The sequence below is a fragment of the Eucalyptus grandis genome, chromosome 7, assembly GCF_016545825.1.
Source record: "Eucalyptus grandis isolate ANBG69807.140 chromosome 7, ASM1654582v1, whole genome shotgun sequence".
Classification (NCBI taxonomy): Eukaryota; Viridiplantae; Streptophyta; class Magnoliopsida; order Myrtales; family Myrtaceae; genus Eucalyptus; species Eucalyptus grandis.
In genome coordinates this window covers 48,395,620-48,415,436 of record NC_052618.1, presented here as the reverse complement: position 1 = coordinate 48,415,436, position 19,817 = coordinate 48,395,620, and the positions used below count along the sequence as shown (strand labels likewise).

Genomic DNA, 19,817 nt, shown 5'->3' with positions numbered 1-19,817 from the left:
CCTTTCACCACGTCATGAAGCAACCTTCAACCATTAGATGCTTCCATCTTCTATTCATCGAGGACGTGCATATGCCAAGGACAGTATACAAAAAATCAGGCCACCTTAAAGCTAAGCCAAGCCCATTACTAAGTTCTAATGTGCATGTTTCGGCCTAAGGATCAAGCCATCAAGCCCACCGGAAGTCGCGATGGTCGAAGCTACTCTCGATCACTCGATTGAGTCACCCTAAGTCCGTTCCCGAAAAATATACCAGGCAATGTCTATAATCAGTCTGTCATCATACGATCAAGATGATCAATTCTTGAAATGGCAGCAAATTTGGAGCTCCTTCTCTAGAGTATTGTCAGTTCCATAACAGGAAGTGCAAACGTCTCAAACTGAATGATAGAAGGCAAAGGACTTCAAAAACATTTGCCAAAATGATCCAGAGCAATGGAAATGGACCGTGTATAAACACTAAAAACCAACTAATCTGGTATCAAAGGAAAGCAGATAGTACATGATTTTACAGTATCACCAAAAAAGCAATTAAAAGGGAAAGAGAAACAAAACATCAGCTTGATGAATTGGTCGTCAAAATCAACTCCAACGGTCTCACATTGCTTTTCTATGGCTCCCTATCATCAAATGTAAGCCAAAATTACTCTCCGCAGATCTAACTCAAAGTGGCCCCAGGTTATTGTATTCTCTTAGCTTTTTGAGGCAAGCTTGTCCTTTGCCTTCTGAATCTTCAATACCTTCTTCACAATCTTCTGCTCTTCCACCAAGAAGGCTCTGATGATCCTATCAAAAGCAATACAGATTAATTAAATCACAGACCGTCTTGCAATGTTGACCACTGGAACAAAATTTCAAGAGAGAACTATCGCGCACCTCTCTCGAACAGCTCCTCCAGACAAGACTCCACCATATGCCCGGTTTACAGTTCTGCGATTTCTAGACAATCTTGATCTCTTGTATTCTGCCGGCCTCAAGTGAGGAATCTACAACATAGCACATTGTGGTTAGCAGAAGGTCAAAACCTACTGGAAAAAGCAGACAGTATAACATGAGTTCAGTTGCAGTCAGCATGCTTCATTTTAGGCAATAAATTAAAATCTGAAACTCATTATTAACATTGTACATATAGGTTACATCTAAGTAGCAACTGAGATGACCACAGAATGTGAAGCACAAGCACTCCTTCTACCTCTATTATTCTATTGCATATTGTCATAGCTCCCGCCATCCATTCATCAAATATCTTCCGAAGCAGATATAACCCATTCACAATTTTTTTTTTTTTTTTTTAATGATTCCTCATTTAGTCTGCCATTCCTCACCAACCATCCTTAATTTACTCAAAGCATTCTCTTAGTTCCACTTCTAACTTCTTTAAATGATTCAGTGACATGAAGCTAGACAATATGATTGAAATTTTATGAAACCATCCTCACATGATTTTTAAAAACCTATCATCTGCTAGTTTGAATGTCAAAATGCATATACAGGAAGAAAAACTTGCTGGTATAAAGAGCAAAAGCATTCAAAAAGAATGACTTGCTGTCTGGTTGTTCAAAGAAATAAGAAAATTTCAAATCAAACTAATTTTTTTGTTCTAACTTTTCCAGTTTCCAAGTCACTATCAAACCATCAACATTCATTGACCCACATATTTTCATCTCTTTGATGCTTTCAAAAAATTCAAACCTTATAAAAATAATTAAAAAAAAAAACAATTTAACTTTTATTACTAACAAAGTAGGTAAAATATTACCCATCACATTGCAAAGTTGGGTGATGTAGCTAGTCTAACACAATCAAGAGTCTCAAGTCCCACATTGACGGATGGCATCACACACCATGCAATGATTCTCAACTAGCATAAATCCAAATAACTGCCAAAGAAACTGCCTGTACAATTCATTTTCAGTCAAGCAACAAGGTCTTGATGATACGGTATAGCTAGGAGTTATGAATCTTTCTTTGTCTAGTCTAACAGATGTGAAAAAACAATATGCCCCACAACTAATCTTTTACACTTCAACACGAAAGGCCAAAGAAGATTCACTTTATGCTGATTTGATTGCATGTTAATAATCAAATAGTTCTGGGCATCTGTGGAGAGTCTGGTCAAAAGGAACGCACTAGGCTATGTATACCAACCGTAACAACAAGCAAGCCTCTCTCTCTCTCTCCCCCTCACGCATGAAGCTGTCACCTTTCATGGAACTGCCGTAATTTTGGCTCCGTTATTCACATTTGGACATCATTCACATGATTACTCACATCCACCACAGAAAAACAGATAAACTAGAATGGCTACCAAAATCACAGCAATTCACATAGCCATTCAAGCACAGGATCCCCACCATTAACCACCAATTCGCCGTCGCTCTAGTTTTGTGGCAATGAGAATGCGGGCCAACCAAGCATTCGGACAAATTTCACAAATTCACCCAAAAAATCCGATCAACAACTACATTTGTAACTATTCACACCAGTATCAAATCACTTATCAAGATGTACACGACACGGCCCGATCGAGACTAACGTAATTCAGGCGAGAGAGAGAGAGGCAAACAGACATATACATACCCCCTGAATCCTCTTGCCGGTGACGGGGCATTTGGGGCCGCTCGCTCTCTTCTTGGTGGTCTGGTAAACCAGCTTCCCTCCTGCACTTCCAAATTCCCAAAACCGAACAGCTCATCAGCTCAGCGCAATCATCCGACAAGCGGCGGCGCATCGGAATCTACTCATAACGCACGCAAACGAACTCCCCGACAACATTCGACGAGATCGAAACGAGAGATGAAACACGGATTCCGTACCGGGAGTCTTCACGACCCTGTGCTGGTTCGACTTGGTGGCATAGCTGTGCCGCTTGCGGTACGTGAGACGCTGAACCATCTTGCCCGTGCCCCTCTCTCTCTCTCTCTCTAACAGAGGAAAGCGGCTGGCTAGAGGAAGGAGAAGAGGCGACCTGCAAGTTCGACGCTATTTATATGTGCGCTGAACGAGGACGGGAACGGCTTGAGAAACCCTAGATCCGACGGTCGTGAATCGATCTCTCTTGTTTCTCGCGTTGACTGCTTTCGCGTATCGTGTCCGAGTCCGAACTGGCGAGTCAAAGCCCATTTGGGCTGATTTGGGCCTCAGTGCTGACGTCACGAGGCCCGTCTAAGGAAGAGGCGAGGCCCAAGCCCGCCCGTTTTGCCCGGCCATCACCCACCATCGCCGGCCCTTCCCGGCAGGGGTGGGGCGGCGAGGGCGGCTTTTCCCTTTTTATGTTTTTTTCTTTTTCAAACTTACAATGCTTTTTAAAATATAACTTAAATAAATTTTTATTAAAAAATCAAATTTAGAGTAAAATGACGTTGTTTTGGCCATGATATTGTCATGTAGAATAGAGAAAATAATAAAAAAATCACGTAAGCATTTTTCATTAGTCAAGTTATACTAATTTGATAGATTTTAGGATTTTATTTTATTTTTTTATAAATTTGAGAACTTTGAATGTACTTATCCTGTTATATTCAAAAAAAAAAAAAAAAAAAAAAACTTTTGCATTCTCAGAATTTTGAATTGCGGTCTTCGAGGTGAAGAAACACTTACCACTTGATTAAGATAGTTATCTAGTTTAGTAAGCTGCGTTGCCTTTGTCCTATAATCGATTTTAAGATTTTATCCAAAAACAGAAAGAGTGAATGTCCCAAGTTTTGATTTTTGAATTGCTGTCTCCCAGGACCGCTAGCAGGCAGCAGCTCATTTTGCTATCTGATGCAACACTAACAAGTAACAGCAATGTCTCGACTCGTTAGTCTCGCGAATTCCTCGGCTCATGTCGGCACCAGCAAAAGGCGGCGAGATTCAGACCCTGTCTGTTTGTAGTAAATCAGTAATTCAGATTCACTTCCTAGTTCCTAGAGCTGTGAGTTTCGCCTATTCGATTCAGTGTCATCTTCATTTTCAGTGAATCCGAATCCTCAACTGGACTGTTGCTGTTTGCAGTGACATGGAATGCAGAGCAACGTCTGTTGAATAGAATAGAGAGTAAGTCGCGTCCGGAATGTCGCAGCATGAGATGGTGCAGAAGCAAATAGGATCCTGAAATGTCCTCAAGTTTGTCAGGTTACCATCATGTCTTCATTGCAGGCGGCAGTTTACTACATGTAGCTGAAAGAATGCTCAGGCGCTTGGAACTTACGACCACAGATTTGGATAAGCAGAAAAAAGAATGTCTTTCATTTCAGTGTCGAAAACACACAGAATCGAGTATGGAAAATAGGGACAGCCAAACTTCTAGCTCACAAAACTTACGGCAATCTGCCGATCTCTCCTTTTAACTGATCGAACAAACTCGCCTATACTAATTGCTTTTTGCTATACAAATCTCTACACTTAACGAGGACCAAAAAATAAGAACGAAGAGCGCAAAAGAACGAAATGAACTAGCCATAGCCAATTCTAGTGTAACTATTTGGGAGCCTGGAAATGGCTCATCTCGTGCTCGTCTAGCATTTCCAGCAAATTGGGCCCGTCTTCTATTTGAAGGAGGACTAGGATGAACTAGGACCTGTTGTGGATAGGATCCGAACCTCCATGGACTTTTCTTTTGCTCGACTGGTTAGGATCGAAGCTCGCAGCTTTGCCTGCAGATGCCTTGCCGGTCATTAATTCCATGCTGGTGTCCTTCAGCAGGCGTCGACTCGATGATGCTATGTGCTGATCTTCTCCAGCCTTCCTTGTGAGAAGTTCTACGCTGGTAAAGCCCGAGACTTGACTCGGGTTAACCGCTAACGAACCGACAAGGATCACAAAGATGAATGTTCTCTGTACCAGAACATTCATTGTTTTGAGAAGTAGAAAAGGCCGGAAGAGAAGAAAGAGAAGATGCTTCCTGTCTCGGAGGAAAGATGGAGATTTCCTTGAGACGGCTTGTCCTGCCTCTTCTCTTGTTGTTCCACTCCTGTAGAAGCAATGCGGCTATTTATCAGTCTTGGTTGGATCTCTCTGTGGAGGGAATTTTGAGGCATTCAACAAGGGAGGGGCCCAGAAGCAATTGTTTGGTGGGGAATTTTAGATTCACCTCAAAATAAAACATCATTAGAATTGTAATCTAGGCATGTTAAGGCTGTCTTATGGAAGAATCTGACAAAGGATGAATCAAAAAAGGGGGAAGTGGAACAGTGTCCTTGAGAAGCCAAGTATCTTTTTTCAAACTTGTTGTTCCCAAACGTATCTGTCATTTTCCCTGCTTTTTCTTGTCTAACTTTGAAAATGGCCAATCACTTCCAAGTTCTCTTTATGGTCTTTGGTCTTTAAGAAATTGCCAATTCAGCAGGCAATGCTTACATGTGCCCTCACCCAGGGAGCAGATCCAATTTCCTAGACTTTCCATCTTCTTCCCTATGCTACATTAAAACTGATCGACCGCTATATCAACACGAGAACGTCGCTGAACGCACCTCCGTCGTTTCTAAGAACTACACATCATGATTTTTCACTCCTTCGGGATACTTAAACCGCTGCAAAGAGTAAAGTAAGATTGGGAGAAAGGAATGCATCAAGTCTGTTTTCTGGTGACTGATTGTTCCTTTGTTACTAAGTAAAGGCGGGTGCGCTTTTTTGTTTATTAAGTACTTGGAAGAGTAGTGACTCGGCAGAAGGCAGTTTAACATGGGCCATCCAAGAACCAGTGGATGGACTGGTACATGAGCAAGCAGAATGTGTATGAAGAATCAAATGGAAGGAGAGGAGAAAAGGGGACAAATGGAACAGCGCATTAAAGAAAACAAACACTCCCTTTATGCTTCTCCGGATTTAATTCTCACTTTAGAATTCCAAGCTCTTTTCTCTAGGAACCAAGATAGATTAATAGATAAAGAGATGAATCGGGTCCTGGTTTCTTGTGCTGAATGTGTTTCTTTATGCTTTTTCTTTTCTCTGCTCTCTGTGTCCCCCCCGGTATTCTGATTCAATGCTGTTTTTCAGATAAGAAAGCGGCCAATTCCAACTCTCTTTATCCGCTGTGATTGTTTCTTGTGCTGGTTTTCCTTTTTTTTTTTCATGCCGTTATGCTATGTGCACATCACATGCTTAGGAACATTCTGTAGAATATATTCCTTAAGCTTTGTTTTACAGATGGTAGGTTGAGATTGAGGTGAAAAAAAGGTAAAACTCGAGTCATGGTCCGAACATGCCTGACTCAGCTCGAACATGATGCTGGTGTGCTGATTCTTGTTCTGTTTTCTGTCGACCTAGTAAAATGGTGGTGGGCCACATGCCTAATTCTTGCCTCCGCTCTATGCAGACACGAGTTCAAAATCATTTCCGGAGAACCTTGTAAAGAATGCGAGCGCGAGGACAAACATAACGGTTCAGGAACATAAGTACGTTTGACAATCACCACGTGTCAATTTACAAGCTAAAACTATTAGAGTCAGGGTCGGCGCAGTCAAGATTTAAAGTGGAACATGATCGGATAAAGCTTATTTAGCCAAGGTTTACGGAAGAATCCACGTCCCTAGTTAGATCATATGTCGCCTGATCTCACGGCAAGGGACCATCCAAATTTATGAACTCGAGACCGGTTACGGATTCAAGCTCGAGCGCTGCCAAATCAAGGTAAAAAATAACTGCTAGCTCGCGCCTTTCACTTTTACTTTGGTACGGCTGCGTACCATGTATATGCCACATATTAAAATCCAGTCACCTATCGGCAGAATCTCAGGAGGGTCCGTGCTGTCTTTGGAATTTCATCAACTCCGATGAGCATAGGGAGGGAAAACAAATAAAGCGAGAAACTGCGATGCTGGGACTTTGTAGATTCTCAAGGTTGGTCTTAAAGCTCTGGCTTTCCTCCGCTTTTTCTTAAAAAAGAAGAACGATTAAACTAAGGCCATTTCGCTGAATGAGCCCCCACATCGACAATCCCGCGAAGACCGATCCGGTGCCCGTATGACCGAGCCGCCTCTGATAAGGACAGGTTCTTTCTTTCTCGAAGTCTTTTATGCTATCCGACCCCGTATACAGACATCCTAATAAATTTAAAATTTATTGCTGCAATTAGACAGCTGAACAGAACTGCACAAGAAGAAAACACTCGGGAGCCCGTCTCTGTGATTGCGTCCGATCCAATGCTATAGCCAGGTACCGAGGTTGTCATGCTTGACGCAATGTTCGATCTTAAGCTTTAATATGCACCTGCACAACTCAATTAACAAAACAAAGCTGGGTGACGCAAGAGGAGAGTGCCTAGTTTTAATTTTCCTTAATCTGCAGGTCAAGCAACATTGATTCACTAATCTCTTGAATTAATTAATTCATTTGGTACTTGTGATGCCATTATGGGTATGTATACTTAACTAATCTCCAAGAGGCTGGTGGAACTGGAATCTCATCATTTTGATCAAACTCTGTCTGGGGCCTTCCTGGTTCTTCTTAATTTGAGAATGTGGCGTATCCGCATTTTAAGGGGAATAAGTTCCTCCAGAGGCCTAAAGCTCAAAGGGACATACATATATTCCCACCCAAGAAAAGCTGTAGTTGCAAAGGGAATGCTCTAATGAAAGTTTTTGACAGCAAGATGCTTCCTAGCTCTAATTTAACATTGCTGCGTACATATGAATCTCCATGAAAGTGTGGTAGGCAAGTAAAAGCTTTAACCTTCTCTTCCATTCCATTTATTATCTCGCACTTGAGAAAATAACCGGTAATGAATTCTACAGACAGTAACCTTATTTAGGTAACTGCAAAATTTTGAACAATGTCACCGCTGTGGAACATCGACATAACAAAACCAAGGATTCCTTTTTCTTTTTCAACCTTTTCTCCTTCCCAATAGAACAGCTAAAATTGATACAGAATGAGTATACCCCCCAAAGAGAGGATAGAATTGCATCCAGATCCAGTTCATAATTTGGAAGCTCAAGTTAAGTGAACAAATTGGTGTACATTGATAGATATGGCGGCCCAGGTTCCCAGAAAATTATACTTCACAACAAAGCACTAATTCCAAGGATGATGTTCAGTGGTGTGACTAGGAATGAGCTTTCTAAAAATTTCTGTATGCACCCAAGAAGGATAAAAAAAAAAGGAAAGAAAGAATGGTATTGGTCACGTAGGATGCGCGACCTCCTAAAGATGTCATTGCACAATCCCTGCAAGGATCCTACTATATACAATCTGAGAGTCCCCATTCAGTCCTCAGAGAGTCACTTCACGCTAAAAAATGTGGAAGTAAGATAGCTAAAAATCGTGGTACTGCACGGTCATGGCTCATTTCTTCCGACTGTATGGATGCAGAAGATGGTTAGTTGCTCAAAGGAAACAATCAACTCCTGTTCACCCGAGTCACTGTATACCGTCCCTTCTCTAAGTCATAAATGATCTTTACTTGAGGCTTCCTCCACTTTGATATGATCCATGAGATGAACATGGATATTATCAGAATAGCAAGTAATGAGAGTAGGATGGGTGAGTGATTATTGACAACGGTGAAGGGCCAGCTGGGCTGCTCTACATCCGTAGCACCTGTGGCCTGCAAGATGAAAGCTCCGAGGGCCCAGTCCAGAGGGACACTCCCTACCTGATTAGAAAATGCAATCCTGTTTAAGAAAAAACTCGATCACCAACCAAGGACAAATAACAAATATTCTAATGTTGAAGTGAGCAGACATAAAAGGGAGGCTTTATGGAGGGAAAATGCCATATCACATCATTTTGAAGAGTAATGGACCAATAACAGTAGAAGATTACTCTAGTGAAGGCATCAGAGGAGTTACCTATCATCATTCAAAGCAATCCCAAGACTATCATGAAGGAAGGCTACAATATAGGCTGAAGAGAAGCAGTAGCGGAGTAAGTCTTCCTCATTGAGCAAATGATGTCTCTTCTTCAAGATTGACCAATCCTCTCCACAAAAATGTTCCCCGGCCAACATCAAATCAGAAAGAACTGCTTTTTGTGTCAACCCAAAGAACTAAACAAGCAAAATAGCACAGAGAAAAGAAGAAAGTTAACAGCACATAAAATCAGGACACCCCAATGTTTAGTTCAAACAAATTAACGAAACAGAGGATTTGATGCTGACAGATGGCATTAAATCCCTTTAGCAAGACCTTTTACTGTAGAATAGTGTCACTGTCCATGTATAGAAAAGCTCATACCTTTGACGTATGGAAAAAATTTTCTGTAGCAAGAAATCTCCCTTGAAGCTTGGGCGTGAAAGTTGATCCTATGTAGCATTGCCGATAAGCACACTTATCTGCATCACAAGAGAAAGAGAGGATGAGGATCACAACTAACAAGCAAAGACTGATATATCCAGAATATAGTGTCAAAAATTAGTCAGTGAGAGTCGACAACCTTTTTCCTTTTGTAATAGTTTAAAGGCGGCAGATCTGCACTCTGAGAAGTTGCCCTTGGAATCAAAAGTGGACAAGAGTCTCTCTTTCTCATCCACTGCACCTGGTGTGAGCTTCAATTGCTCGGCATGAGAGTACCCTTTTGGAGTGCAAGGATCAACTAACATCCCCATTTGATGAGACTCATCAGCTGCACAACATATAGATGGTAAGGAAGTGTAGAAACACAGAAATATATCCTGCTCCACAATCTCGTATATTTAATAATGACCATTGTCAGAAGATTGACGCAACTTGCAAACTTGATTAAATTTAATAACATGTTCATATTGAAAAAAAAGGAAGATCTTTAAATAGTAAATGTCAGTTCCATTCTTTTAGATCTACTCGATTTCCATTTATCTCTTTCTATTTGTTTGATTCCCCTCAGCAAATAAGGTTGATACGTAAAGGCTTCAAAAAATGTTGATGCCAAAGGACGGGCAAGAATGTTGAAGAAGTTTTTATACAGACTAGAGCACGTGTACATATATATCAACAGATAGACACACATCCACATGTTATGTAATAGGCATGTATGATGCATAGGTTCATGGATGTACGGGTATATTAGACACATACGAACTACATTGGGGTCTGGATGAAAATCACAAAATATGGCAAGTGGCTTGTTCAAATACAAACCAAGCTGCAATATGAACTTTGAGCATCATATATAATAAGCTGAAAGTAAATTAGACAAACTCACCCAAATTCTTTTCTTCAGAAAGTAGCAGTTCTTTCAACGACTCAAATGCAACATTCTGCATTAGGAGGGGAAACAGCTCAGAAAACTGATGAACAAGGCAGAGAGAACGGAAAAAATGATGAAATTTTACTGCACTCCCAAAAGCTGACAGGAGACATCATTATAACCCACTTTACGCTCAAGTAATGGTAATGCATAAACCCAAATGTTCACAAGTGGGACTTCTAGAAAATGAACTCACACCTCTTCATAAATAGCCAACCTCCTAGTTTTAAGCTATTATTTCATATTGTTGGGTCAAATCAGGGAGCAAGATAAACCATAAATTGCCCAAATGAGGTAAGAATTGACAAAATCAAGATGTAGAAGCCAACATCAGAACTTAATAGAACCAGCATCATATAAGTCATTATTGACCCTCATAAATAACACTGGAATGACTCTTCTACAAAAAGTTGGCTCATCTGGTTTACAAATTGAGATCATGACATTTCAAGTTGCACAAGTATGATCTTAGGAAAAGGAAAAAGATAAAGTTATCAATTTGAATTGGTCACAGCTTGGTATTGACCACCCACATTATATAGCTTATAACTTGGTTTGAAAAAAAAAAAAATTCCTTTTTTTCTACATGCATCCTATGAAAATAATCACTAAGCTTCACATCTCACTGTAAGTACTTTCCGATGAATTATTTGCCACAAAAGTAGTAAGGAAAAAACAGAGATATAAAAACATCAACCAGTTAACAAAGAAACAAGATAAGTGATGAAGCAGGGATATTCGAATTAATAATTGTAAAAAACCAAACAAAGCACATGGATTCATCAAATCAAGAACAGAAAAGATTATTTTTAATATGGTGTCAAAAAGGTTAGCAAACAAAAATATTTATTCACTCCACATTAGCAATAGAGAATGAAGCAAATGAAGACAGTACCTGGCCAAATTGAAGAAAGCTGTGGCTGTAGAGGTTGTATGTGATGTTTCCAAATTTTACAGTTCTTGAAAATTCAGGAGGTAGTGGCGCACTTGATGAAAAGGTAACCTGAAACAGAAAGTAGAATGTACCACTAAATCAAAGTCCTATTTTTTATGCTTGGGCATAGGTAATGAATTCCTTGGTAGCTCTAAGCAAGGTTCAACCTTCAAGATTACCAAGTCACAAAATCAGTATATAGTAAATATATTAATTATATTAGAAATTAAATCCATGGGGCTCTCCCTGCTAATATGCCAAATCTTCAACAAAAATGACGCATTGTAGTTAACACTATGAAGCACCAATATAAAAAATTGTATGGTAATTCAAACTAAGATTGCTTAGGGACCAATTAGAAAGTGAACACTTTACATATCAGTAAAGAAAAGCTGTTTTAAGCTTTGAAAAGATTGAAAGACTATAGCCATATTATTTTACAAAGTTGAACAATCTGACTTAAAATGGGCACCATGGATACCAAAAGCATCAAAAGATATCAGCATAGGGAGATGAAACTGCACCTGAGCAGAAGCCCCGCCAAGTTCAATAATGCCAGTAGTGTGCCGTGGATCACCCCCAAGAGCACCGAGTGCATAATTAGCAACCACCCAAGCGTACACCCCTTCATCAGAACCTGATGCAAAAAATGAGCTTCTAAATTGCAAAACAAGCACCAAAGCCAAAAGAAAAAACTTCGCCTGCTCCCTCCCCGTGTCCATTAGACTTTTTCAGCGCTCCGCAGGAGAAGAAAGACGAATTCCAGAACTCCCCAGGATTAAACTAATCAAGACCCATCATTTTCAACTAGCTATCAAACTCACACCCACTCTCTAATGCATTCAGTAAATCACCAAGTGATAGTGGTCAGACCTGTAATAACCGAAGCCCACTCATCCTGGAACTGGAATCCCGACGCGCGTAGAACCTTCCGGCATGAGTCGAGGATCTGATCCTGGACGCGCCGTTCGAGCATCCGCATCCCAGCCGTCGCCATTAGCCGGACCTCGGTCTCTCCCCAGAATTCCCTCGGCACCTTCCGCTTCGCGAACCCAAGCAGCTCGGCCAGCGAGGCGCCCGCCTCCTCCGGATCCTCCGCGTACGCCGACAACCCCGGATTAACCCGCAGCGACGCCAGCCCGTTTTCCCCGAAATCGAAGGCCGCATTGCTTCCGCTCCAGATCCCGTAGCTGAAGACGTGTATCCGCGTCCCCGTGCTGCCGCCGTCGATCACGATCGCGTACTTCCTCCTCGCGAGGATCGAGAAGCCGCGAGGGGAGAGGAACGCGTAGCAGAGGAGGAGAGCGAGCGCGACCAGGGCCGAGGAGAGGAGGCAGAGATTCGATCTGGGAGGGTGCTTAGGGTTGCGGGAGAAGAGGTTGGTGGATCGGGAGCTGGGGCGGAGGTGGAACTTGATCGGATCCATGTCGCGGCCGTCGTCGCCGTCGCCCTTGGCGCTGCTGCGGCGTCGGTCGCGGTGGTCGTCGTCGTCGGCGGCGGCGGCGGCGGAGGAGGATTTCCTGTTGCTCCCGGCTTTGCGGGCATTCGATCGTCGCATGAAAGGGGCGGAGAGGGAGGGGGAGATCGGATCATGCGAGGTCCGGGGCGGCGGTCATCGGTGGTCCCGTCGGCTCCGTCGTCGGCTCCGTCGTCTGCGGCCCCGCGTCTCCTCCCTCGGGCTCTCGTCTCCTCCGCCTCGCGACGCGAACGACTTTGGTTCGCCATTTTCTCCGCTCTCCGCTTTTTCCTTTTTCTTTTTCGTTTTCCTCCCCCAACATCGACTTTTTCGTACGTCCGAGTCGAAACGGCGTCGTGGTTAAGGTGGAGCGTGGGCTCGGAGCTCGGTGGCATTGGGCCTCGAATGGGCCTTTAAGCCAACCTGATTAGGCCCATCAGTGGGCATGTTGTGGGCCGTCCAACAGCTTCGCTTCAGTCAAGCCATTTTGGGCGCGTTTGGTAACGTTTTTGTTCAAAAATTGTTTCAGGGAACAGAAATAGAAAAAAATGTTTCTGTTCCGAGAAACAATTTTTGACTAGAAACATGCGTTTGGTAAACTTGTTCCGAGAATAAAAAATGAATAGAAACACGTTTGGTTAATTTATGTTCTTTTTTTGTTTCTTTTAATTTTTTAATATTTTTATTTTATTTTCATTTTTTCCTTTATTTTTTTTTCTTCTTTCGGCCGGTCACCGGCCTCCGGTGACTAGTCGACGGGGCCGGCAGCCTTGCCCAGCCACGGCGAGGCCGAGCGTCGCTATGGTTGGGCGAGGCTTGGCCTCGCAGGGGACTAGCGACACTTCGATGAGGTCGCTAACCCTCGACGGCCGGTCGCCGGCCATGGCCGAGGCGCGACCAGCCAAAGAAAAAGAAGAAGAAAAGAGAAGAGAGAGAAGAAATATTTTTTTTTGTTTCTTCAAAAATGTTTATGAAACAAGAAACAATTTTTTTTTTTTTTTTTTCTTGTTTACATTCCGAGATGTGTTTAGGAACAAAAAAATAATTTTGGAACAAAAACGCAAACAAACGCTTTTTGTTCCTTTTTTGTTCACTGGGAACAAAAAAAAAAAAAAGTGTTCGAAACATAAATTAAGAATAAAAACATGCAGGCCCTTTGTCTCTGGCACTGGCGGTCCAGTGGCGGCGGAATGGTCAAATTCCGGGAAAATTGTTCCAAAAATTTGTTATTTATTGCACTTTTGTCAACTTAATTCTAAGTTTTTCGATTTTGTTAGTTAAGTTCTAAAAATTTTCATATTTTGTCGGTTGAGTCTATCTAACCAATTTTAGTTGAAAATTGCTAATGTTGACTTTTTTTAATAATATTTTGAAATTTTTATGATTTTTTCCTTTTTTTTTTTTTTTTTTTTTTTTTTTTTTCAGTTTTTGAAGTTATAGTTGGCAACCCTCGCTGGCTATAGGCGAAAGCCGACTAACCTTTACTAGCTCTAGACGAAGGCCGCAACCTTCATCAGGGCTAATGAGGGCCACCAAGCCTTGGTGCCCTCTCACTTTGGTCAACAAGGGCATCATGGCCTAGAGTTGATGAGGTTCATTGGCCTCAACTCCAAAACCAGCAAAAAAAAAAAAAGAGGAAAGGAAAAGTAAAAAGAAAAAATCATAAAAAAATCCAAAATATTATTAAAAATGCCTATGTCAACACCAATCATGCCACATAAAATGACTAGTGTCCACATTATTGAATTTCATCCAAAATTGATCAGATGGATTCAATTAGTAAAATTAAAAGGTTTATGATTGAATTAGCAAAAATACAATAAGTTTAGGATTTTTTGGATAATTTTACTGTTAAATTTTTGAAGCTATTCATGTATATTTTCGTAGTTGAATTCTAGGTTGAAACCATCAATAATTCCTAACCGGTATGCCATGCCATGCCGTGTATACACTCAAATTGATTTTGGTGTTACAACAACTCCCGAATTGTGATACACTTATCCCACATTTATTTAAACTAATTTGATATCACAAAAAAATCCTGGATCGAAACACTTGTGTGATGAGTCAAATCATGGCGTCGACGACACGAGGAGCGATCTTACTTTGGATGAGGGGTAGAGTTTGACGGTCGTGTGTGCGCGTTGTCTGCTGTATGGACAAGCTCCTCGGACATAACTTGATGCTGAGTCAAGCCACTTACTACAGACCATAGGCATGATCCCATCGATGATGCTTGTCAGTGGTTTTTTCTTTGTGGGTAGGAAAACACGTTCTGCCGACAGGGAGGACTCAGGATGCCGGAATTCATGCGATCGTCCAGCTTTTTGAAGTCGACAAGCACCAATTTCTTTCGTACTAGTTCGTGAGGACCATACAAATGTATGGTGAGAAAAAGGATGGGGAAAGGAGAGGAAAGGCAACCGACGGCATCGGCGATTTCAGGAGCTCCTGCATCGGTTATGAAATATTTGGATCGAACTATAATTGCTTCGCTTTGTCGTTGTGGCTCCATCAAGATGCTAATTGTCGGGGGAGTATCTCCACACGATGAACGTTGTGATCGGACACATGCTTTTTCGACATCCACTGTGATCAAATTCTGTGGACAGCGATTTTTGAGCATGTGCTTATTGGATGGGTCGAGAATTCATGGTCAATTCCAAGTGTGCACGGCGTTGATCGCCTTAAAAGAGAAGTTAGAAAAGAAAGAAAAAAGCAGGCGGTCTAGCTTAGGAAATTGGCTAGTGGTGCACTCCGAGGATGAAACCACATGCTCGTTCGTAGAATCCACGGGGAGCTAATGTTAAAAAGAGATGGCGTGAGCCACATGTTGCGTCATGACTATATCGTGAGTAATCCATCTAGCATATAATTGCAAGAAATCCTTCAATATTCGACTTTTTTTTTTAACCTTCACGGATATCATCTAGAGATGATGCAAAGATATTGGGCAGATAATTGCGTGTAAAGGCAACACCTCACTCGTGATAGGAAGGATGTCGTAGGATAGAAAGTCTTCGAACTCTGTAAGAGACAAAATGGAATCGTCAATTTGTTTACCTATCGATATAGAATCTATAAACTAAAGCACCGTTCCCCTGCTTCCTTGCAGTTGCCGTAAGCCATGCTAGCACTGTTGTGGGCATTTCACCCACCCTCACTCATCCCAGGCACGGGTGGCTACTATACCAGCTTATCCAACGGTAGTTGGTGCATGCAAACATGCCCCGACGTGAAGTCTACCTTCCCCACCATAAGGTTCCCTAATTTCTTGTCTATCTTTGTCTTCCCGACAGAAAGGGAATACGGAGGATAGTGCGGGGTCTCCCACTCCTAGGCGGTTCTTTTGCATGTTTCCTCCTTGAGCCTTTTAAAGACCTACCCAAGTCCTAAACAACCGAGAGTAGTCGGAGAAGAGACAAAAATAATGTATATTCCTTAAATTTGTGATATTGTTATTGCTTTATATTATGTTGAAAAATAAGGGCAAAACAAGAATAGATTGAAATTCAAATTACTCGTATAACTAGCCTCCATCACACTCTTAGGCATTCTTGTGCAATCGAGGAGGACAAATATGTATATAAACTCGGACACTTATCATCATATATTTCTTAATTACCTATTCCATGAAATTATTCCTTTTTCCAGTCCTACCTTTCCTTTCTCATGCTTAATTTCTATTTCAAGCAACAAAAATGCCATTCATATATTTTATTCCATGTTAAAAAAAAAAATAGCACCTCACTTACAACAAATAATGTCGTGATAGTAACTATTGCACATCATGTCAATTAACGACGTGATATGTAAAAATATAAAAATTGATGTATTTCAATTGATGGGTTGTGGCCTAAGCAGTGCTTCTAAAAGAGACTAGTGAAATGAAACGGTAATCACCACAACTAGTGAGGGATGATGCGAACATCCAATACCAAAAATTTATATATTCATTTTCCCATGACCATATGAGCCTTCACTTCTTTTTCCTTAAAGTCAAGAGCTGCTTTTCATACAAATGTTGATTGGTTTTTACTAAGAAAAAAATGTGCGAAACACCTATGATAAAATTTTCCTGGCCAACATAGAAATATAATGCATTGCATTGTTCTTGCAAGCGTTGCGAACTATTGGATGACGCTAATTAATTATTTTGAATTAACTTTATGTAACATCTAACTTCAAATTCGAAAGATCTAAAAATATAAATAGATCATGCTTTTGGGTCCTTTTGTCTTTTTCGTCTCACACGAGCTAGAGTTTATCCCAAGAAACTAGCATTATGAACAATTAAATTTCTCCTTGTGAAAGTAAAAATTTCTTGTAATTTACTTTAGCCGCCCTCTCTTTGTCTATAAAATCACCATGTGTTCGTCGTGTGCGATTCTTGAAAATGAAAAGAAGTTTGATTTGATGACAAATCCAAAGCCAAGATGAGGAAGAGAATATTATCTTTACCTTTTTTATTCTCATGTCTATTGCCTTTTGGTATAGTGCGAGCATGGAAACAACAGCTTTGGTACGTTGGAATATACGGTAGGAGCCCACGAGAATGGGCAATAAAGCTTGGCTAAGATTCCTTCATGCAAGTATTCTTTTTATTTTCTGACCAAAAAAAAAAAGTATTCTTTTTCTTTATTATAAGATCACGAGTCTAATAAAGTACACGTCAGCTGGAAAAAGGCTTTTTTAAAAAAGAATGGATATTCTGGTATCTAACTTGAATTTTAAGATCTCGTAGGGTAGCAATATCTTTAAAAGCAAATGCATAAAAAAGTTTTAGAGTATCTCCAGATTTCTCAAACATATGTTATATTATCTACGAAATTTACTTTGCATGTAAATTGCCAAAACTCCAATTTTCTCCCTTGTGAGAGGGAGGGGGAAAAACTACCTTCGAAAAATACTACCTTTCTAGAGAAAACACCATTTTTGTTTGGATTAAGTCAGCAAAATGAAAAAGGAAAAAACAGCACAAATGATATGGATATATAATTTAATATGTAATATGATCCTTAAACTTTTAATTTGTTCGATGTGATCTTTGAATTTTTAGTACATGTTCAAGAAAATTATTGAACTATGTGAAGATGTTCATTATTGTTCCTAAATTAATAGAATGATAACATTAGTTATTTTCATATAGTTTATGGACTAGTTTGAATATTTACTAGAAATTCAGAACCGATATTGAATAAATTCAAAATTCGAGAACTACGTTACATATTTCACTAAGATTCAGGATTCATACATGTCGTTATCCCAAAAAAAATACCTATCCGTGCAGTCGAGTCAAAGACCTACATTAATGCTGGTCCATTCCCCTCATTCAAAGGAAAAGTATAAAAGAAAGATGGATAAAGCCCACTCTACATCACACAATGCACAAGAAAGTGGGTGGTGCACCATCAAGCTTTCCAGAGGGGAACATCGTTTCAACTATATCCAAAAACTACTGGGGAAATATAAAAATTGATTGGAAGCTCCAATTTCACGGCGGCACGCAACATATCTAACGACACATGCCCGAATTTTATGCTTTCAAGTGTTTTGAAGTTTCTTCTTACATGCGGTGTAAGAGATATTATCGAATACTTCATCGGATGTACTTTATGAGCCCTGTGTACCGTATAGGCACCGGCGCCTTTCCTTTGGAGCAAGCAAGCGTCGATGATTCGTCCTCTCATAACCTTTTCTCTGACTTTGTAGGATATGAACACATTTGCGAAGGTGCAACGGCTGAATTATCTACACCCAATTATGAAATAACCACCTGCAGTAAAGTAGCGACTATCGTATATGCGAGTATATAGAGCGTACGGCGCATGATGCAGCTCATGCTGATTAAGTGAATGCAAACCGTGCAAATTAACAAAGGGTTTTGCGACAGTCGCGATGCCACGGGGAGGGAGGGGAGAGAGAGACGGCGCCGAGTGGGGACAGGCAGCATTGATGAGGTTGTCTAAGGGTTAATTCCAACAAAAAAAAAAAAAAAAAACACCAACTTTAGGTCGATGAACAAATCTAGCGTATATTTTTTTTTTGTGACTCGGGAATCGCCGTAAGCCAACAACTGGCAATGTAAACCAAGAACCGTCGTAAGCCGACGACTGACAACGTAAACCTGGGGTGACGCTAGCGTAGGACCCACCACCACGACGTCACACTTAAGACCTCAAGCGACCACACTGGGATTCAAACTCCTCCCTTTTTGTGAGAAGGAGGGAGCTCGAGCCAATGCGGCCACCAAGACGATGGTGCCCAAACTTTTTTTTTTTTTTTTTTTTGTCTTTAAAAAGGCAAAAACTTTATGTCAAGTGACAAATCTAATCCAAACTTTTTTTTTGTTAATAAAAAAAACATCAATATTAGGTTGAATGACAATTCTGACCGAATTTTTTCTTTTGTTTCGAAAAAAATTCACGAACTTTCACTTAAATCCTAAATTTGGCCCCCCTTAACTTAAATTCATTGATTGTCCTTATCAATAAATTCACGTGCACTTGCTGGCTAACACCATCCATTGTTTTCTTGTTTGAACCACAGCTTAAAGAAACCACTGACCGCGATGGCGTGGATGGTAGGGCCTTGGACCTCCCGGTGGAGGCCAAGGTTCGAATCCCCCCTGACGGCGGGGAGGCAATCTTAGCTACTATATGGTGACTTAAGCGTGACGTCGGGGTGGTGGTTTCCCCGCTAGCGTCACTAGGGGTTTTACAGACTTTGTCGGTGCAAGCTGGTTCCTCCGAATAAATAAATAAATAAATAAATAAAACCACAACTTAAAGAATAACGGTGAAACTGTGTCGTCTCCTATACTTTGCTAGCAAGTAAAAAAATCTCCATATTGAATTTCTATGGCTAGACTTTATCATTTTGTTGTAATATGAAGCTGTAGATCATTGTCTATCAAGAGAAACCATGGATGAGATATTCCAACCTCAAGGTTAGAACATTTTCTCCTAAAATAAGGTTAACTTTCAGATAGAAAATTAGCGGTAGGGGTTAGATTTTGGACAGGAGTGAAAGTTAGTGATTTTTTTGAAACAAAAAAAAAAATGAGGCAAGAATTGTCGCTTAACACAAAGTTGGTGCTTTTATATAAGACAAAAAAAAAAAAAAATCAGGCCAAATTTGTCTCTTAACCTAAAATTTGTGTTTTTTCATAACACAAAAAAATAGGTTTTGCTCAGATTTATCCATCAACCTAAAGGTGATGTTTTTTTATTGAATGTTGTCTGAGATGGCGGGGGTAGTGGTGGCCGGCGGATGAGGGCG

The 19,817-nt window shown here is 40.8% G+C and overlaps 2 protein-coding genes across 3 annotated transcripts; both read right to left on the bottom strand.

Annotated features, from left to right (window-relative positions):
* Nucleotides 1-418: 418 nt before the first annotated feature.
* On the bottom strand, nucleotides 419-2,970 carry LOC104453952 (60S ribosomal protein L34). The gene is made up of 4 exons (XM_010068612.3): nucleotides 2,817-2,970; nucleotides 2,581-2,660; nucleotides 877-986; nucleotides 419-786 (listed from the first exon to the last, which is right to left on the bottom strand). Exons 1-4 carry the CDS (start codon nucleotides 2,893-2,895, stop codon nucleotides 693-695), a joined length of 363 nt encoding a protein of 120 aa, XP_010066914.2. The 5' UTR covers nucleotides 2,896-2,970; the 3' UTR covers nucleotides 419-692.
* A 4,889-nt stretch (nucleotides 2,971-7,859) lies between these two features.
* Nucleotides 7,860-12,825, bottom strand: LOC104453949 (probable apyrase 6). 2 transcript variants are annotated; one of them, XM_010068609.3, is made up of 8 exons: nucleotides 11,954-12,824; nucleotides 11,605-11,717; nucleotides 11,042-11,149; nucleotides 10,102-10,156; nucleotides 9,355-9,543; nucleotides 9,156-9,253; nucleotides 8,772-8,968; nucleotides 7,860-8,594 (listed from the first exon to the last, which is right to left on the bottom strand). In XM_010068609.3, the coding sequence occupies exons 1-8, from the start codon at nucleotides 12,636-12,638 to the stop codon at nucleotides 8,321-8,323; spliced, it is 1,719 nt and encodes a 572-aa protein (XP_010066911.2). In that variant the 5' UTR covers nucleotides 12,639-12,824; the 3' UTR covers nucleotides 7,860-8,320. The 2 variants fall into 2 exon arrangements, with proteins under 2 accessions (XP_010066911.2, XP_010066912.2); XM_010068610.3 differs by having other exon boundaries at nucleotides 8,433-8,575; nucleotides 11,954-12,825.
* Between the last annotated feature and the right edge of the window lie 6,992 nt (nucleotides 12,826-19,817).